General features: G+C 37.2%; 1 protein-coding gene across 1 annotated transcript in view; it reads left to right on the forward strand.

The window, feature by feature from the left end:
- The first annotated feature begins 856 nt into the window (after nucleotides 1-856).
- LOC145766621 (monoglyceride lipase-like) overlaps nucleotides 857-18,286 on the forward strand; it is a 35,643-nt gene continuing 18,213 nt past the window's right edge. The window contains exons 1-4 of the mRNA XM_082578335.1: nucleotides 857-890; nucleotides 1,718-1,823; nucleotides 9,540-9,646; nucleotides 16,939-17,075. Coding sequence (XP_082434461.1) covers nucleotides 857-890; nucleotides 1,718-1,823; nucleotides 9,540-9,646; nucleotides 16,939-17,075 — 384 coding nt within the window. The remainder of the gene's footprint in view (nucleotides 891-1,717; nucleotides 1,824-9,539; nucleotides 9,647-16,938; nucleotides 17,076-18,286) is intronic.

Below are 18,286 nucleotides of genomic sequence, written 5' to 3' on the forward strand. Positions count from 1 at the left end.
TAATATTACGATTCAATACAAGAGCTACAAAATTTATGTTGACGAGCTGCAGTGTGCCTACCATTGGACTAGACTGTCAAACAGTTGCGCCAGCCTTCACTGCTGTGTGTGAAGTGACAGTTTCACCATGGTTTTAAGTCAGTGCAGTAGTGGCACACACTCGCAGTAACAGAGCTGTAGAGATAAAAAAAGAGCATGGAATGGCTGTATCTACGACAACGTAAACATGTAGCCACTTCCTAGTTATTAACTCCTCCACTGGATGGAAAAACAAACTTAATTAACGTATAACATTTTTGCTATTATCGTCCGCTGTCACATGTTCAAAATGAAGGTTGTTAAATCAAACTAATTCAATGACTTTTTGACACTTATGTCCGGTTGTCCGCGGTAGCTTTGAAGTCTGGCTTGGGATAGTTAAAAACAATTTCTTTTAATGTTTTTTATGTTAAATTTGTTTGTTTTTTGTTTTTACACTATTTCCAATCTTTTCATTAATTTTTTTTTTATGTAACAACAGTTTTAATTTATTGTAACAAACAACTGTAAAAGAATGTGTTGACTGTTGAAGTATAGTTGGTGAATAACTTATTATAAATTACTTTAGTGCTGTTTTGACTACATGAGCTGTAAGTTAAAAGTGTGGTCGCTTGCTCAGCAAGTGGTAGCCTACCAATGAACCACTCAACTTGAAGTGCTACCAACGATGAGGAAGAGAACTATTTGGTCCCAGTGGTGACCATGTTAACAGTCAACCTCCTGTGTTGTTTTTTATTTTATTTTATCAGTTTGTTTATTTTATTCCTGTATTTTTATTTCATTGCAATGAATATAGCCTATTATAATATGCATTATAATGGAGTATTATGATGTTCTTCAAAGTCTAATTGGTAAATCTGTAGTCTAGTCATAAAAAAAGTAGAGATTATTTAATAAACTTAAATTTACCAAATTAGTGTGGTAATCTCTACTTTTTTTATTTATTTAATCACACTATGTATCCTTTTGGATCATTTGTGCAGTAAAAAAATAATGAAAACTGTACGGTAGTGAAAAAGTTTTTTTTTTGTTCACTTATTCGTATCTTGATTATTTCAGAGTAGCAAGTCCACTTTTTGTTACAACTTTTAAATTTTAAGCAGATTGTTGAATGTTAGTGCAAAAAAACAAGTGTTTGTTTATCTTTGTTTAAAAAAGCATGTTTTGAAATCACATTACATCTTTAAGCCTGTCATATATATGGTAATCACATTCTCTTAAGCTGTGGTCTCTATGTGGGTGTCTGTCACCCAACTATGTTGGTATGTGTTCAGTTATATCGTTTTTTTCCAATTATGTGACATAGCACATAGGTTAACAGAAAACTGAATATCAAGAAGAAATAAAAAACCTAGTTGCTAGAAAGCATTTTCACAAATTACCTATAAGCATGAAAAGTTTCCATAAGTCATGTCAAATTAAATCGCACCCTGACTCCCTGAGTATATATATAACTTTTTTGCAAGAAACAGTATATGCAAAGCACTATAGATATTGTCACTTCCTTCCTCATAAAGGTTCTTTAATTGTTGATGTAAAAAATGTGTCTTTTTTAAAAATACAAACATGATAAACACAAATTAGTAGTGCTAGAATATTTTAATTTTAGATTAGATAAAAAGAAAATAGCTAAGCTATGAATACAAACACCAGAGATGCTAGCATCTATTATTTCCAGGTGCTTCAACATTCTCTGGATTGCCTTTCAAAAAGGTAGATCATCTGGTCAACAAAGACAATCAACACATATTTTGCAAGTACTGGCTGCCAGATAATGATCCAAAGTAAGCTCTGTAGCAAAATATGTCAAAAACATTTTTAGTCCTCTTTTTAGTTCAGTTTATTTTTGTCTCTGACCATCACGATAGAAGTAATACATGCCAAATATAGTGGAGGTTTACAAAAAGGTGAGCAACAAAATTTGAACCTTATAACGTGCTTGAGACTGAAATGGGATAATCACTGTAAATTAGGCACGGTCACAACGGGAGCAAGTCTTTAAGGCGCAGACAGTTAGGCGCCAGTCAAATAGGCGCGCACACTGTGGCGTCAGGATATTTAGGTGCGGAGCACTGTGGTGGCGTGGCGCCCGATCATTTAGGTACTATTCCTAGTAAAGTCTGCAGATTGTATCAGCTTGGCAAGTAGGGCAATTAGTGCTATTCTTGCGAGTACGTGTGAGACAACATATATTTTATATTTATATGTTGTATATTTTTTACTGATATTTAGTGAAGTAATTATTTGACTTAACTAAAAGTGAACTCAGTCATGTTCAAAAACTTGAATAACACTAGCCAACAAATTTTTTTTTTTGTGCCGAAGATATTTCAACTGTTTTTAGCTAATTTAGGGTCGCTGATTTCGAAAATGAAAAAATCCAAAATCCAACGATAATCCTTCTGTAATCCAACAAAATCCTTCTGTAAATCCAACGATGCCTTCTGTTTATTTAGAGAATTTTGTATTTTATTCCACAATATGGTTTCTTTTGCATTCTGACAAAGAAAAACAAATTGAAATGAAATTTAGCGAAAAATGTTTGAACTATTAAATTGAACTGTTTGCTCACATAAAATCGACAATGACGCCTTCTGTTTATGTAGAGAATGTTGTATTTTATTCCACAATATCGTTTCTTTTATAGTTGAAATTATCGAAACTTTAGATGAGTGGGGTTTAGACCTAACCACTGCTCAAGATCTTAAATCATATTTATGACACCGGAAACATCCCTAGTGATATGGTACGTTCCATATTCATAACTTTACCAAAGAAAACCGGAGCAACAGAATGCTCACTCCACAGAACAATTAGCCTTGTGAACAGACCCAGATTTAGGGGGGCAGAGGGTGCAGGTGCCCCGGGCCCTCCGACTTTTAAAGGCCCCCCTAGCCCCTACGTGGAAAAAAATGTGATTTTGTGTTGTTTTTTTCTCTTTTAGCCTTTAAAGTTTCTGCAAAATGCTGTTTAGAACTGGATTAATGCTACTGTAGACGTATAGGTGGCTTTTCATGCCTATGCGCATAGGTGCGAAATTTTTTTTGTACGGGGGCCCCCCGATCTAAAAATGCCCCGGGCCGCCCATCAGCTAAATCCGGCCCTGCTTGTGAATCATTTAACAAAGATCTTACTCCGAATCATGATGATGAGATTGAGACCAAAACTAAAATCGGAAATTTCAACAGCACAGTTTGGAATTGTTCCAAACAAAGGGACCACAAAAAGGAATTTTTACATTAAAAATGATAACAGAGAGATGTATGTCCGATTCTTCTGTGTATTTAGAGAATTTTGTATTTTATTCTACTACAATGTCGTTTCTTTTGCATTCTTGCATTTTATCCAGTGTTTACGTTTGAGTGCCTTCCCAGACGGCAAAATCCGTCATTTTGCTGTCTGGGTTAGTTCAAAATATGTGTTTTACATCAAAATAACATTTTTCATTATTAACAATAGAGGGTAATGAGATAAATAGAAGTGTTTTGTTAGTTGTTGGAGTGTGTTATTGTTTAAAATACATGTAAAAACTCATAAATTTGATGCTCTAAAACAGTGTTCTTCAACGGGGGCGATATCGCCCCCCAGGGGGCGATTTTGGCCATTGTGGGGGCGATTTGTACAATTTTTGAAATTGGGGGGCGATTTTACTGTTTAGGGGGGCGATTGGTAAGGCCGAGCGCAATTATCGATCAAGATCGTTCTGGATCCTTAATACTACTTTTTGGTTTGTTCGACTCAGGTTTGAGTCGTTTTTGCAATGCAAATGCTTGTGTGCCTGCGCGATTTTGAGTGTGCTCTGATCAAGCACGTGGTAATTTCGTTCGACAATCGGTAGCTTGCAAGTCGGACGTTTATTTGTCGTAGGGTACTGCACTTCAAAAACTGACTGATTTGTGCAGGGTGTGTGCGCCGCACACACATTTTCAGGATGTGTGCGCCGCACACCCATCAAAGTTCAAACATGGTTGATTACGGTATTAAGTAGGCTACTTGGTAGCCTCTTCTCGAGTTACCTGCGGTCGAGCAGAGCTTACTTTCGGTGGCCGTTTTTGAACCCTTCGGCGGCCACGGCCGCGTTAATTTCGAGGCCTTGTTTGAGGGGGCGATTTGGACCCGCACTTTCAACAAAGGGGCGATTTTGTAAAAAAGGTTGAAGACCACTGCTCTAAAACAAAGTCATATATTATCATATATAGTATAAAACTGGAAAATGCGCGGACGGTAGGGATGGGCAAAATAGAATACCGAATATAGAATAACCGGTTGTGAAGCCTAACCGGTTTCAAAATGCATTTGAAATCGGATTATTGAAACCGCTTTAACGATCGACTCCGTACCGCTCCGTCTGGTCGCAACGAATTCGCTGCAGCGAAAGTAGAATTGTTTATTGATTTAGTGCAATCCGGCATAGGAAAAACGTACGAGTTTTGTTCGCATTAAAGAGATCTTTCTTGTCAAGCGCAATAGTTTTGTGTAACTGCCACATCTGCTTCTTCAGAGAGATGTTTTTCAAGTGCAGGTTGAACTGCCACTAATGTTGGGCAATATTGAAAAAAACGATACGACATTTGAAAAAATACTCGATATTTCGATACTTTTGTTCTAATTAAGAAAAGAGTTTCTCAGTCTTTGAAATTAGCGTCGGCAATAAAAATGCCGAGGCCACACGAGCGCTTGTAAGGTTAGGGTTAGACATTCCTCCCAGTCGTTATGACACAGCCATAGATTTGTTCCTTAGTCAATACCCTGATGGAGCTCTGCGAAAGAGGCCCGTGGATGGGTATCAAAGCACAAAAGCCGCAAAACGTGGATGCTTCATTGCGAACTGCAAAGACAGTGCAGATTTACAGCCAAGCGATGAGCCTCTTGATGTGTCTGATTCCAGTGATGACGCGACAACCTCATCCTCCGATACAGCATCTGATGATTCCGATTCTGACAGCTAGTTCTTTATCAAATAGGCTTTGTGTTGCTAGTCGCAAGGAGCTTTAATTTGTTACCGGTACCTGGTTGAGCAATTAATGTTATTTTATGGTAATTCAACGTCGCTAGATGTCAAAATTAATGTAAAACAAACGTAAATTTCTTTTTGGGCATTGTTGTTACGCAATATAACCCGCCAGGAAAATTAAATCGATTTGTGCTGACTCGAACGTTGAATCAACCCAAAATTAACTTACTTTTCCTCCCCGTGAGTTATTTAACGTAAATTACCGTAACAGCGTGCGTATGGCGTTGCTCGCTTTGTCGCTATTTTTGGTATTATTACATCATACATCACAACAAATCAAACAATGCGGTCGTGATGGACTACTCTAGTATATTTTACGCTTTTCGTTTTACATGTTTTGGTACAATTTTTTTCGTAATAACGTTCAAAGCAATTGCCAAGACAATTTTAACTTTTGCCGTTTGGCCTCGGCAACATTTTTGTAAGGGTTTGCAGTTACGAGTTAGGGCTGTAATAGTTAAAACATCGGACAAAATTGAAATAAATATCGATATTGAAAAGATATCGTATCGTAAATTTTAATTCGATATATCGCCCAACACTAACTGCCACCAAGATGAGATCCCGTTTGACTGGTGAACATTTAAAAAGCCTAAATTTGTTACACTGCAATAAGCAATTTTGTGATGTTCATTCTTTTTGTAGAATCATTAAAATGTGTTGATGGTAAAAACGGTCAATTATTCTAGAATAGATATCTGTATTCTATATTCGGTTTCAGTATTCTAGAATAGCTAATTATTCTATTTTGCCCATCCCTAGTGGATGGACAGTTTTTTACGATAATGCGCGGTCTATCAATTTAGACTTAAAAGTATTAACCGGCAGTAAGTATTAACCGGCGATTCAATTCGATAATATCAAACCTCCATCTTTACACTCTGACTACAAAAAAAATTAGGCTTATATCACGTGAAAGTTACGAGTAATTAAGCATTGATTTCAACAACCTAATTTTTGGACAAAATCAACTTTACAACCGGTTTTGCGAACTTTGATCTTTCGCTTTGCAAGGCAACTTGATAGTTACTTTGCGCTTTAGTCCAACATAGAGTGGTTTCACTTTAACCTGAATAAAAAAATGTCTACTTTCTGGCTTTCTTTCCCAATTAAAATCATTAATCAGCGCATTTGAAAAGTTTTTCAAGAATTTCGTTATTATTTTGCGGTGACACACATTTCTATGGTAAACAACTTTACCTCGCTTCCCATTTTTTTCTCCGCTATTCTCTTTTAAATACCGGCGCGCGTAATCTTGCTCCTTGGTCGAGAGAATTAATTACGCAATTCATTATGACGCAACCAAAGGCTTTAATTTATCACATGGCTCACCCAGACAGTAAGATCCGCTATTTTTACATTGATTAAACGTCTGCAGACGTTCAATCATTGTAAAAATGACGGATTTTGCCGTCTGGGAAGACACTCAACTCTAAACACTGGATAAAATGCAAGAATGCAAAAGAAACGACAAATTATAGAACAAAATACAAAATCTCTAAATAAACAAAAGGCGCCGTTGGATTTAGAATTTTGTAATAGTTGAGGATTCTAATATATTCTTAGTTTGCATGCAGACGGCGACGCAAGTTACATGTCAATTTTATCTGAGCAAACATTAACAGTTCAAAAATAAATTTAATTCGCCTTTTAGTTTTAAGATCTCAATGGTAAGGTTTAAACCCCACTCATCCAAAGCTTCGATAATTTCAACTATAAAATAGTGTTGGGCGATATTGAAAAAAACAAAACGATACGATATTTGAAATAATACTCGATATTTCGATACTTTTCGATATTTTGTTCTAATTAAGAAAAGAGTTTCTCAGTCTTCGAAATTAATGTCGGCAATTGCCGACGCAGATGCATGAATGGCGTATTAGCGTCGGCAATAAAAATGCCGAGGCCACACGAGCGCTTGTAAGGTTAGGGTTAGACATTCCTCCCAGTCGTTATGCCACAGCCATAGATTTGCTCCTCAGTCAACACCCTGATGGAGCTCTGCGAAAGAGGCGTGTGGATGGGTATCAAAGCAAGAAAACGGCAAAACGTGGACACTTCATTGTGAACGGCAAAGACAGTGTAGATTTACAGCCAAGCGATGAGCCTCTTGATGTGTCTGATTCCAGTGATGACGCGACAACCTCATCCTCCGATACAGCATCTGTTGATTTCGATTCTGACAGCTAGTTCTTCATCAAACAGACTTTGTGTTGCTCGCAGTATCCCAATGGTGCCGAAATTATGTTAGTGCATACATAAATCGAGGCAATCTTCTCGCAGGGAGCTATTAAGTTGTTACCGGTACTTGATTGAGCAATTAACGTTATTGGATGATAATTCAACGTCGCTAGATGTCGAATTAATGTAAAACAAATGTAAATGTCTTGTCATTGTTGTTACGCAATATAACCCGCCAGGAAAATTAAATCAATTTGTGCTGACTCTAACGTTGAATTAACCCAAAATTAACATACTTTTCCTCCCGTGAATTATTCAATGTGAATTACCGCAACAGCGTGCGTATCGTGTTGTTCGCTTTATCGCTACTTTTGGTATTATTACATCACAAAACAAATCAAACAGTGCGGTCGTGATAGACTACTCTAGTATATTTTTCGCTTCTCGTTTTACATGTTTCGGAACGTTCACAGCAATTGCCTAGGCAATTTCAACTTTTGCCGTTTGGCCTCAGCAACGTTTTTGTAAGGGTTTGCAGTTACGAGTTAGGGCTGTAATAGTTAAAATATCGAACGATATTGAAATAAATATCGGTATTGAAAAGATATCGTATCGTATCGAAAATTCGATATATCACCCAACACTACTATAAAAGAAACGATATTGTGAAATAAAATACAACATTCTCTACATAAACAGAAGGCGTCGTTGTCGATTTTATGTGAGCAAACAGTTCAATTTAATAGTTTGAACGTTTTTCGCTAAATTTCATTTCAATTTGTTTTTCTTGTAAATACAAAATTCTCTAAATAAACAGAAGACGTTGGATTTACAGAAGGATTTTGTTAGATTACAGAAGGATTATCGTTGGATTTTCAAAAAGTTTCTGAATACAAACTGACCGATAAAGACTCTAGCCAAATAGGGAACTAGCCCAATCGGACTAGCCAAATCAGACTAGCCCAATCGGACAAGCTGAAACGTGCCATTCTGCGGCTGCTTTAAGGCTTGCCTTGTTTCAGTTGAAACTCGAGAAATAGCACGACTGAAAATACATATGTTTTTCTTCCGCTAGGTGGCGCACCAATCAATAATTCGTCTCTAATAAGCTGAACTATCGTAAGTCCAAATTTTTCAAAATTGCGTTTTTGATTGATTTGGTATCTTTATAGACTAGAGTTTATTTTGGTAAAGCATCGTAACTCTATCTACTTTAGTTTTGATGATACAGAACGATGAACTATCGTAAATGAATGTACAGCAAACACAGCGTGAACTTTAAAATTCAATTTTCTCAAAACTGCATTTTTGGAGTTACGATAGTTCAGCTTATTAGAGACGAATTGCCTCCCTCAAAAAGACCTTTCCCCATGTCCGATTTTTGCCGAATTTTAGATTTTAATCAAAAGATTTTAAGAGGTACCCCGGAATTTTTCCGCTGTCATAGGAAGTATGACCTCTGTAAAATCCATCATACATGTTATTGTTAGGGTAAATTTGCCTTCAATAAACACTAAACAGTCTCTTGTCTTTTGCTATTAATTGTGTAGCTAGCAAAAGTATTATTTTCCGATTCATTGGTTTTCCTTTGGATCATAAAACTTTACTGTTTTGAACTATTTTGGAGTGGATTAAGTTTGCCTTTTCTTGTTAGTCCCACAAACATGGAAAAACTAGTACATTTTTGTGTCATAATAGCGCTTTATGTTGAATTTCTTGTTTGCAGAAACACAAACGCTGCTAATCCAAGACGTAGGCCTACTAAACTGATTAATGACAAAGTACTTGTTCTCCCATTCGATTGTAAAGTAACACACCACTACGCAGGCCATATAATAAGTATAATTTGTAAGGAGCTGTGGGCCGGGTAATTTTTTTTCGCTTGCGGGATTAGGGCGTGGGTTGCCGACCCCTGGTCTAAGTATTTATTGTAGAAATGTGCTACTAAATTTATGTTTTAAAAATGCTGTATATATAATATTATATAAAGCTTTGGTAGAGAGTTTGCTTTGTTGAACCATAGAGAAATAAAACATAGTAACTTTAGCGGGTTTAGCATACTTTATTTCACACAAAATATAACATAATTAAAAAAAAATGAAAAAAAAATGTTATATTTTGTGTGAAATAAAGTATGCTAAACCCGCTAAAATTACTACGTTTTATTTCTCTATGGTTCAATAATATTATATGTTTTTGCAAGGTCTTTGCCGTATTTAGTTCATGTTACATGTTTGTGCAAACTTTGAAACCATGCAGGAAATATTCTATTATACTTTCCTTTCATCAAAGTATTTTTACCCAGAGCTCTCATTCTTATTGTGCATGGATTTGGGGAGCATTGTGCAAGGTATGACTTGCTTGCACAGATGTTTAATGGGCTTGGATTTCTAGTGTTTTCACAAGATCATGGTAAGTGACTTTGCTATGATGTACAGTGTACACACAACTTTTGTTTGTCTTATTGAAACCCCTTGCATGCTGCTTTTTAATGACTTTTTACTGGTGAAACAATTTTGAGGCAAATAAAAGATTGTATTTTTCCTGGGCTAAGGAGTCTACTGTAGAACAAGGGTCTCACATGCAGATTGCAGACCGCCTGCGATTCGCGATGCATTTTCTAACTTTCATGTAATTAGCAATCACAATAATTGTTTTAGAGGTGCCTATTTTTATTAGAGGATTAAAAGGGTAAAATTCACTCAAAATTGTTCAATAAAATCTGAAAATGCCCATCAAACTGCAAGTGACATTTTAACGCTACTGTCGCTCGGGTGGACCATTTGCCCCAAAAATTAAAAAAACTTCTGTCATTTCGTCCTAACTTTTTTTACTTTACGAGGTTAGCTTAGTAAAAGACTAGTTCAAAATTTTGTGTCGTTTGGATAAAGTTTGACCCCCCAGCCGGCCATTATTTAAGGCACCGACAACCCTTTTTGATGATTTTTACCACTAGAGCGCTCTGTGCATAATAATCCACTAATTTTTTAGTTTCAGCAGGTGCCTCTCTTCTTGCTTAATTCATTAAAACAAGAATTGGTCAAAATAGTGTAAGAGTATGCAGAAATATAGGGAATTTTATATATTCTTATACTTAAGAGTACCTCTAGTGGTGTTAATACATTATCAAATAACTAGCCTACTTGTTATTCAAATCAAATGAAACTGGTGCTTAACTCCTCATTTTCGTGGGTGGGAATTCATTTTTGATGCTTATTTTACGGCTCGGGTTCCAAATAGCGACTGTCAGAACAGCGACTGTCAATAGAGCGACTACACGACAGCGATTAATTAAAAACAGCGACTGTCAATAGAGCGACTACACGACAGCGAATCATCAAGAACTCGATTAATTAAAAACAGCGACCTCGAAATTTGGCCTCCAAGTCAAAACCTGCTGACTGGCATGATATAAATCCAAAAATTATGAAGTCGCTATTATGAAGTCGCTATTATGAAGTCGCCATTATGACAGTCGCTGTTTTGACAGTCGCTATCCGGCCTGGATGCCTTATTTTACAAGTCAACGACAGTCTGTCGCGTTGTCTCAGACAGTAAATCAGCCTTTTTTTACATTAATTTATTTACATTGAGTCGTTTTTACATTGATTACATTATACGTCTGCATACGTTGAATTTTTTCCCAGCACTTTTGGAAAATCGGTTATGTACATATATCATACAAGGTTTTTGCCTTTCAGATCCAAGTCGTTGCGTTCTGTTTTCTTGTTTGTGTTTTCACAGTATTTTTCTATCTCTTATATTTCGATCAATGACGTTCTGGATGCATTTTTACTAGCCTATCTCTTTTATTGCATTCACACCATCTTATCTTGTTTATTGACTGCGTATTGCGGCCCTCGGTATAATTTATGAGTATTCATTTGGCCCTCCGAGCAATTTAAGTCTGAGACCACTGGTCTACAACAAGTCATCATGATGAATGATGCAATCCGAATGCCACTATAAACGATTGCCACTAGACTTTAATCCAAATGACGCAAGATTTAATTGTTGCTTGTGTCTATTGTAAAGATTGCTTTATTCGGAGCACGGCGACCTTTATACACACTTACACAGGTCATGACAACGTGCAGCTTTAAAGTTGACTGAAGGCCAGAGGTGGGCACCCGCTACTTTTAAGGGTCTGCTACTATTCGGTGAGTCCGATTCGGTGAGTTCCTAACCTCTAACCCCTAACTCAAAAATGGCAATTGATGATTAGGCTACGGTATCCAATAATTAAAAAAAAAATGAAAAAATCCCCCGTTAAGGGATCGGACTCACCGAAACGGGCCATTCCAACTTTTAATATAGCGCGCTGCCTGCTACCGCTACTTGGGCCAAAGTAGCGCTCGCTACCGCTACCCGCTACCAATGTACAAAAGTAGCGCGCTACCGCTACCCGCTACCAATGTACAAAAGTAGCGCGCTACCAGCTACCGCTACTTGGGCAAAAGTAGCACGCGCTACCGCTACTTTTTCCGCTACTTTTATCTAAAATGACACTAGGAAACACTCAAGTCCTTAGTGACGCAAAAATGACCTTGAAAACGAATGTTATTATTAGTTTACGCTGTCATTTTGACGTCGTTACAGAAAACACATTCTAAGGGAAATTTATTGTTACGCATCTTTCAAAAACACGAGCATTTCAAAATGAGAGTCACTAAGTCCTGCCCGTGCTTTCGCTTAAGCACATGTTTTCCAACAGAGAAAGGTCTCTCCACCGCAGCACTGGAAGGAATGGGGGTGTTGTATTTAATGAACAGATGTTTTAACTCAGTATTCAAAAAGCTCAAGGACTTGCTCTTATCCGAAAAAAGGCGTCTAAAATTGGTGCGTCCTGCTGCACCAACGTTTCACGGGAAGGCGCAAACACTCCAAAAATACATCTTCGGAGTCATGACTGGTGTTGGTGTCACTCTTCTCGGTATCCACCTGGCTTGATGTCTCCCGCAACAGTCGAATTACATCTGTCTTGAGTTTTTCTCACAGTGCGTCAGCATCATCCGTGGAAACGTAGTGCAGAAATTGCAGCCACGACGTCTTGAAGGAGGGATGAAGACATGAAGCCATAACGCATTTCATGTTGTTGAAGCACTTGTTGAATCGTTTCTTCACCTCTTCAAGGACTTTCAATTTCAACTCCTCACAGGTCACAAGATCACTGATCTCGGTCAACTACTTCCCGCAAATTGTGATGGTTGGAAGAAAGACTCCGTAATATGCCTTGGACTCGCCCTGCAGAATGTCTAAAGCCTGGCAGATAGGCTTCATCACACGGAGATATTCGCCGAAGAAGTTGACGTCAGCTAGAAAAGACTGAAACTTTGCAACCAAGTCGATTATATAGCTGCTTGACCACGCCAGTGTTGCAAAAAAAAACAAGCATTTTTTCAATTTAAATTAAAAAGTAGCGGGTAGCGGGAGTGCAACTGAAAAAAAGTAGCGCCTCTCCCGCTACCGCTACTTTGGAATAAAAATAGCGCCGCTACTGCAGCCGCTACTCCAACTAAAAAGTAGCGCGCTACTGCCCACCTCTGCTGAAGGCCAATCTGTTAGTAGCCAAAATCGCTAGCATAACTTGATATTTTGATTATTTGTTCATAATTGTATAATAGTCTTTGTGTATAATTTATATAATTTTGAGCTAGCTACTATTGTGATACCGGTATTGTTAATGTTACTGTCCAAATAATAGACAATATTTTGGTACTTGTGTTGTAAATCTAAAAAGCGTCTGGCAACATTGGTGATTGGAAAAGATTTGTCATTTTTTAAAGTGCAACTGCAGGATGACTTTTACCGCACTTTATCTGAAAGAACATGTTTCAATCTATAAATATCAATACCATGGTGTTACGAAAAATTTTTAAATCAAATGTCACATAAAACAGGTGCTGGAATAGCTTTATAATACTTATCATTATTACGTCACATAAGCTGCTTACGTGCGTTTGAAATATTGCAATCTATTCTCGTCATTTTAAAATTGTTGCTTGAAAAAAGTTGGTCGCATATTTAACTGTTTTGCTTGGTGCTTGCCAGCTGGACGAAATTTCCGTTTTTATCTCAGTCTTCTTCTATCGAGTCTTCTAAAGTTCGTTGATACACCACAGATTGACACATTCTTCCGCAACGGAGTTATACTCTGACAGGTCCCACCTACTGCACCGGGTGGTAAGCCTAGGGCAAACAAGAAGGTGGTACGCTGTTTGGGGCTCGGTGCCACAGATACATGCAACAGGGCCCATGTTGTAGCCCCACTCCACCATTGCAGACTTAGTGCGTCCAACACCGGTTTGGAGTCGATTCAATGTTTTCCACTTTGCCCACTTTCTACAATGTTTTCCACTTTATCTCAGTAATTTGTATTGTAGTGACAACTTTTAGTGGCGTATTGTGTTGCGTCCCAATTTCGACAGCTTTAAGGCTATTTTTACAGAAATACAATTCTTGAATAGACGTTTTCAGAAAAGTGTTTCTTTCGGTCATTACATACAGACGAACGGATCCGGGAACTTTATGTTACAATTTTCCTACAAAGAGATTATGGTTTACCGCTGTGACCACATAGTTCTCCACTAGGGTGTTTCTTTTTGACAAAAATTATTGAACTTGTAATAGTGATTATGAGATGGGATTTTTGGTCAAACGAAGTATCCTTTTTAAATTTTTGACCAACTCCAACTTTTTGAGGTCCCACGACCCCCTTGAAATTTAGAGAAATACCCCCTCTGTAGACATAAAATTCAAATGTTTGAATGATCATAACTTCTGGTTAGAATGCAATAGAACCATCATCTTTTCATTAATTCTGCATGATTTTTCATGCTGAACAAGATTACATGGTTTTTAAGGTGTTAGAGTAATTTAAAAAAAAATTTTTTTTGCAAATTTTCAAAAAAAATTACAATACCGTATTTCGCGGCATATAAGACAACCCCCCCACTTCCTCTGTTGCTATACCGTAGGTGACACTGCAAGTCACTAGTGATATATACTGCTCTAAGTTTATCGCTTGTTTGCTGTATTTCACGAAATTATTGTTACAATTGCATAACACCGAAATCCTGGCATTGCACTGTTGGACGCGCACCTTCTATTTATCCAATGAAAACTCGGTTATTCCCTTCGTTAAATAGGTTCTTCCCGCTGTGAACAACCACTTACTATTTCTATTATCTGCCCAGCTGAGTTACACGTTAATTTACTTTCTCAAGACGTAGCTCTACCTTAGTCCAACTTTAAATTTTCAGTTACAATTGCACAACACATACTGGTAGTCTCATTGTTCCAATTAGCACCGTCAGCAATGACAAGTCATTCAACATGGTATCGCAATGTCATTGCATATAGAAAGAAGATCACTCATGATGGTTTGTTGAAATTGAGGAATGCTGTTTTCCATCAGCTTTGTTTCGATGCAAAAAAGCTATTCAATCATGAAAGACTGGCTGTTATTTCCAATTTTATATATGGTTACTTTTTCATTGCCCTCAAAATGTTCAGAGAAAAGGAAAGTGCTAGCGGGTAGGCAAGTTTTACATCTAGAAAAAAAGCTTGTTGCAATCGATGACATGCAAAATATCTTGTGTGTAATTTCTGACAGTACTGCAGTTACGGTAACACAGGCTCAAAAAAAGGAATAGAGATGATAATCATGAAATATTGCAATCTGAAATATGGCCACAATGTACTATCGCTTGAATGTTTGTATCATTGCATTGAGCTGCTGTTAGGAGATGTCATAACAGCTATTGATGGCAATACAAAATCACCTGATCTTTTAAGTAATGGAGCTGTGTTTAATTTCATTAGTCAACTAACAAAAAACCACTTAGTGGTTAATAAAGTACAAAATTACAGAGATACTTTAATTAAGCTATCAGAGAAAGCAAAAACATTCTTCTTTGGGAAAGATAGCAACATCAACTCCAGGCAACAAATTCATAAGAGCTGACCAAGCTTCACTCTTAGTCCTAAGTTGTGCAACATTCCTGATGAGTTGAAATGATACTTGTTCGTTGCACAGGAGGCTGTCCAGTGTCCATCATGCTCGCTGTTTGACCAATGACTATCTTCGTATTCTACTTTTTAGGCCATTTGCACTCAATGCCACCCAACTTGCTGGATTGTCAATCAGCCAATTTATAGTTGATGTGTATGCTCCAATGTTTATTTCAATTTTTTTTCCACTCCAGTGCTGTAAACGGACCAGCCATCACACTTCTCAATAGAGATTTGATGGCAGCGTCTGATCTTGCTATTGTAAAGTATGCGATGCCAAGCTTTACAAGGAATGGAAGCTTGTGGGTTTCCCCAAAAAATGTCACCCTGGCATCTCATTCTGATGAACCACCAATTTTGTCAGAAAACGTCAGCAAGATTGCAACAAAGCCAATAGAGACCTAAAAGACTGAGGCAATGGTTGTGCTATCAAGTAAAAAGACACTCGTTTCATTTTATGATGTCACCAGTCAGTGTTCTCCATGTCTTTCATTGGGCACACCGGCTGCATGGAGATCGTTCAAAAACAATCAGATGAACAATGAAAGAGTCATTGGACTGCTGAAACGATGTGTCATCGAAAAACGAGTCAAGGATAGCACAGATGCCAATGATGATGATAAATTAGAAAAGACTGACAATGATATTCGCCAATATGTGGTTGCAATGATGCAATAAGATGTCACATGTTTAGTTATGGTTTAGCATGTTACAAGTTTAATAGGAAAATTTAGTACGTTATCGTGAATGTTTTACATTAACTTTGGTTAGTCTTTTGTGTTTTCTTATCTTGTATTTTCTAAGGTGCCTGTGGAGTGTATTAAAATTCTTTGTATTACTTTCTAAGTAGTAAATGACATTATCAAGTTTTGTTTCCAAAAAAATATCAAAATTTACTTTTGTGCAATTTTTAAAAAATGACATTTTTTTTCTTTTATTTTAGGACTTTAAAAACCATGTAATCTTGTTTAGCAAGAAAATTCATGCAGAATTAATGAAAAGATGGTGGTTTCATTACATTCTAACCAGAAGTTATGACTATTCAAACATTTGACTTTTATGTCTTACAAGGGGGTATTTCTCTAAATTTCAAGGGGGGTGTGGGACCTCAAAAAATTTGAGTTGGTCAAAAATTTAAAAAGGATGTTTCGTTTGACCAAAAAGCCCATCTCATAATCACTATTACGAAAAAACTTTTTTGAAATGGAACACCCTATTTTCCACCCGCTTGTATTTTTGGCCATGTTCCTGCAATGACGGATTGTATTACACAACATACCGGATTATGACGTCAGCTCGAGACACAAAGCAACAATCGCTTTTTGCGCATTCACTAGCAACCATCTTGGCTAGTTTAGTTTCCACTAAGTTCGCCTTAAACTGATGCCATATCACCAGATGGCGTTGCCGAGTTTTCCACTTCCTGGTAGCATAAGAGAGAAGCGCAAAAAAAGCATGGGAAAAAGATTGGTTTCTTGGCTGTGGGCCCCAATTGTAGGGAAGTGAGTTTATCAACCAGTACCGGATGTCTTGGCAATGGATTCTAGCCAATGTTAATTCGATTGTGCTGTTGCACTAATGCAAAATTAGGAGTTTTTCAGTGATCACACTTTGGAAATTTGGCTTCTCAAAACTATCCTTTCAAACTAGTGACTTAAAGAAGCATAATAGCAATGCAGTGTTTGTTTTAGTTGGTCACGGTGAGAGCGAAGGTTACAGATGTGATGTGGAGGATTTCAAGGTCTACCTTCGCGATCTGCTTCAGCATATCGACATAATGAAAGAAAAGCACCCCTCCTTGCCGCTTTATCTTTTTGGCCACTCCATGGTATGTGGACGATGTTCATACAAAATTAGATTTGGGCGGGAAAACTCTCTCATGTTGTGGTCATACTTAGTTATATATCAATTTCATTTTAAACAATAGATGCTATTAATGCTAAAAAATGATCGATTCCAAGCAAAAAATGTAGTCAGAGCGAAGTACCTTCTTGTGATCCTGACAAGGTGAAGATCCTGTTAAGATTTTTAATGAGTGATATGACTGATAACTGAATTCAGTAACATTTTATGTGTTTATAGTTTCAGGAGAGAGTTTGCTTTCTTGTACCAAAGACAGGCAAGACGCAACAATACAACAGGATTGAGTATTATAACAATATATTTTACATATTTACAAGTAGTTTAACAGTCAAACGTTTTCGGCTTAACTTAAGCCCTCATCAGGAATCTGAAAATATTTATAAAAATGCAATTAATTTCAACTTCTTGAAGGTAACTAACTAACTGACTATAAGCATCAAGAAATACGCAGCGATTAAAAGCAATAGTGTGAAAAACATACAGACGAAAAACAAATTACATTAGTAAAAGGCAACTGCATGACTACAAAAGAATTTGCACCACGGTACATACATCTAGTAAATGCTGGGGAGAATGGACTCGCCTCCCGCAAACAAACAGCTATTTTCTGTATTGTATTGTAATTTGCTTTTCGTCTGTCTGTATGTTTTCCACACTATTGCTTTTAATCGCTGCGTGTTTCTTGATGCTTATAGTCAGTGTTCTGTTACAATAACCAGATATTTCACTTAGTGAAGTTTTAATTAACTTAAAAGTATGATCTCTAAATACGGAACATAAATACATACGTAAACAGAAAAGAACACCATTACTCTGTAAACATAGGAACCTAACACCAGCTAACAAACTCAAGACTGCAACGAGTTGAAAACACAAAACACCGCGTGTACCAATAAAGAAAGAATGCCTGCGTCCGAAACAAAATAATAATGACGTCACACACGCGAATCAGAAGAGCGCAATTTCATTACAATCTCCTCCACCAAATTAGTGAGAATATTAATAACAAATACATAGCAAATATAATAACACGGTAGTTTAAAGAGAACACATTTAGTAAGATAGTCTATCAGGAGGTTTACGTTCTCTTGATGATCGCCAACCCACTTCAGTTTGTGATTTTACAACCTTTTTGGGCGAGTTGTCAACTGCGGCAAGCGGTAAATCGGTAGGCCT

Source organism: Aplidium turbinatum, chromosome 3, assembly GCF_918807975.1.
Source record: "Aplidium turbinatum chromosome 3, kaAplTurb1.1, whole genome shotgun sequence".
In the NCBI taxonomy this organism is placed as follows: Eukaryota; Metazoa; Chordata; class Ascidiacea; order Aplousobranchia; family Polyclinidae; genus Aplidium; species Aplidium turbinatum.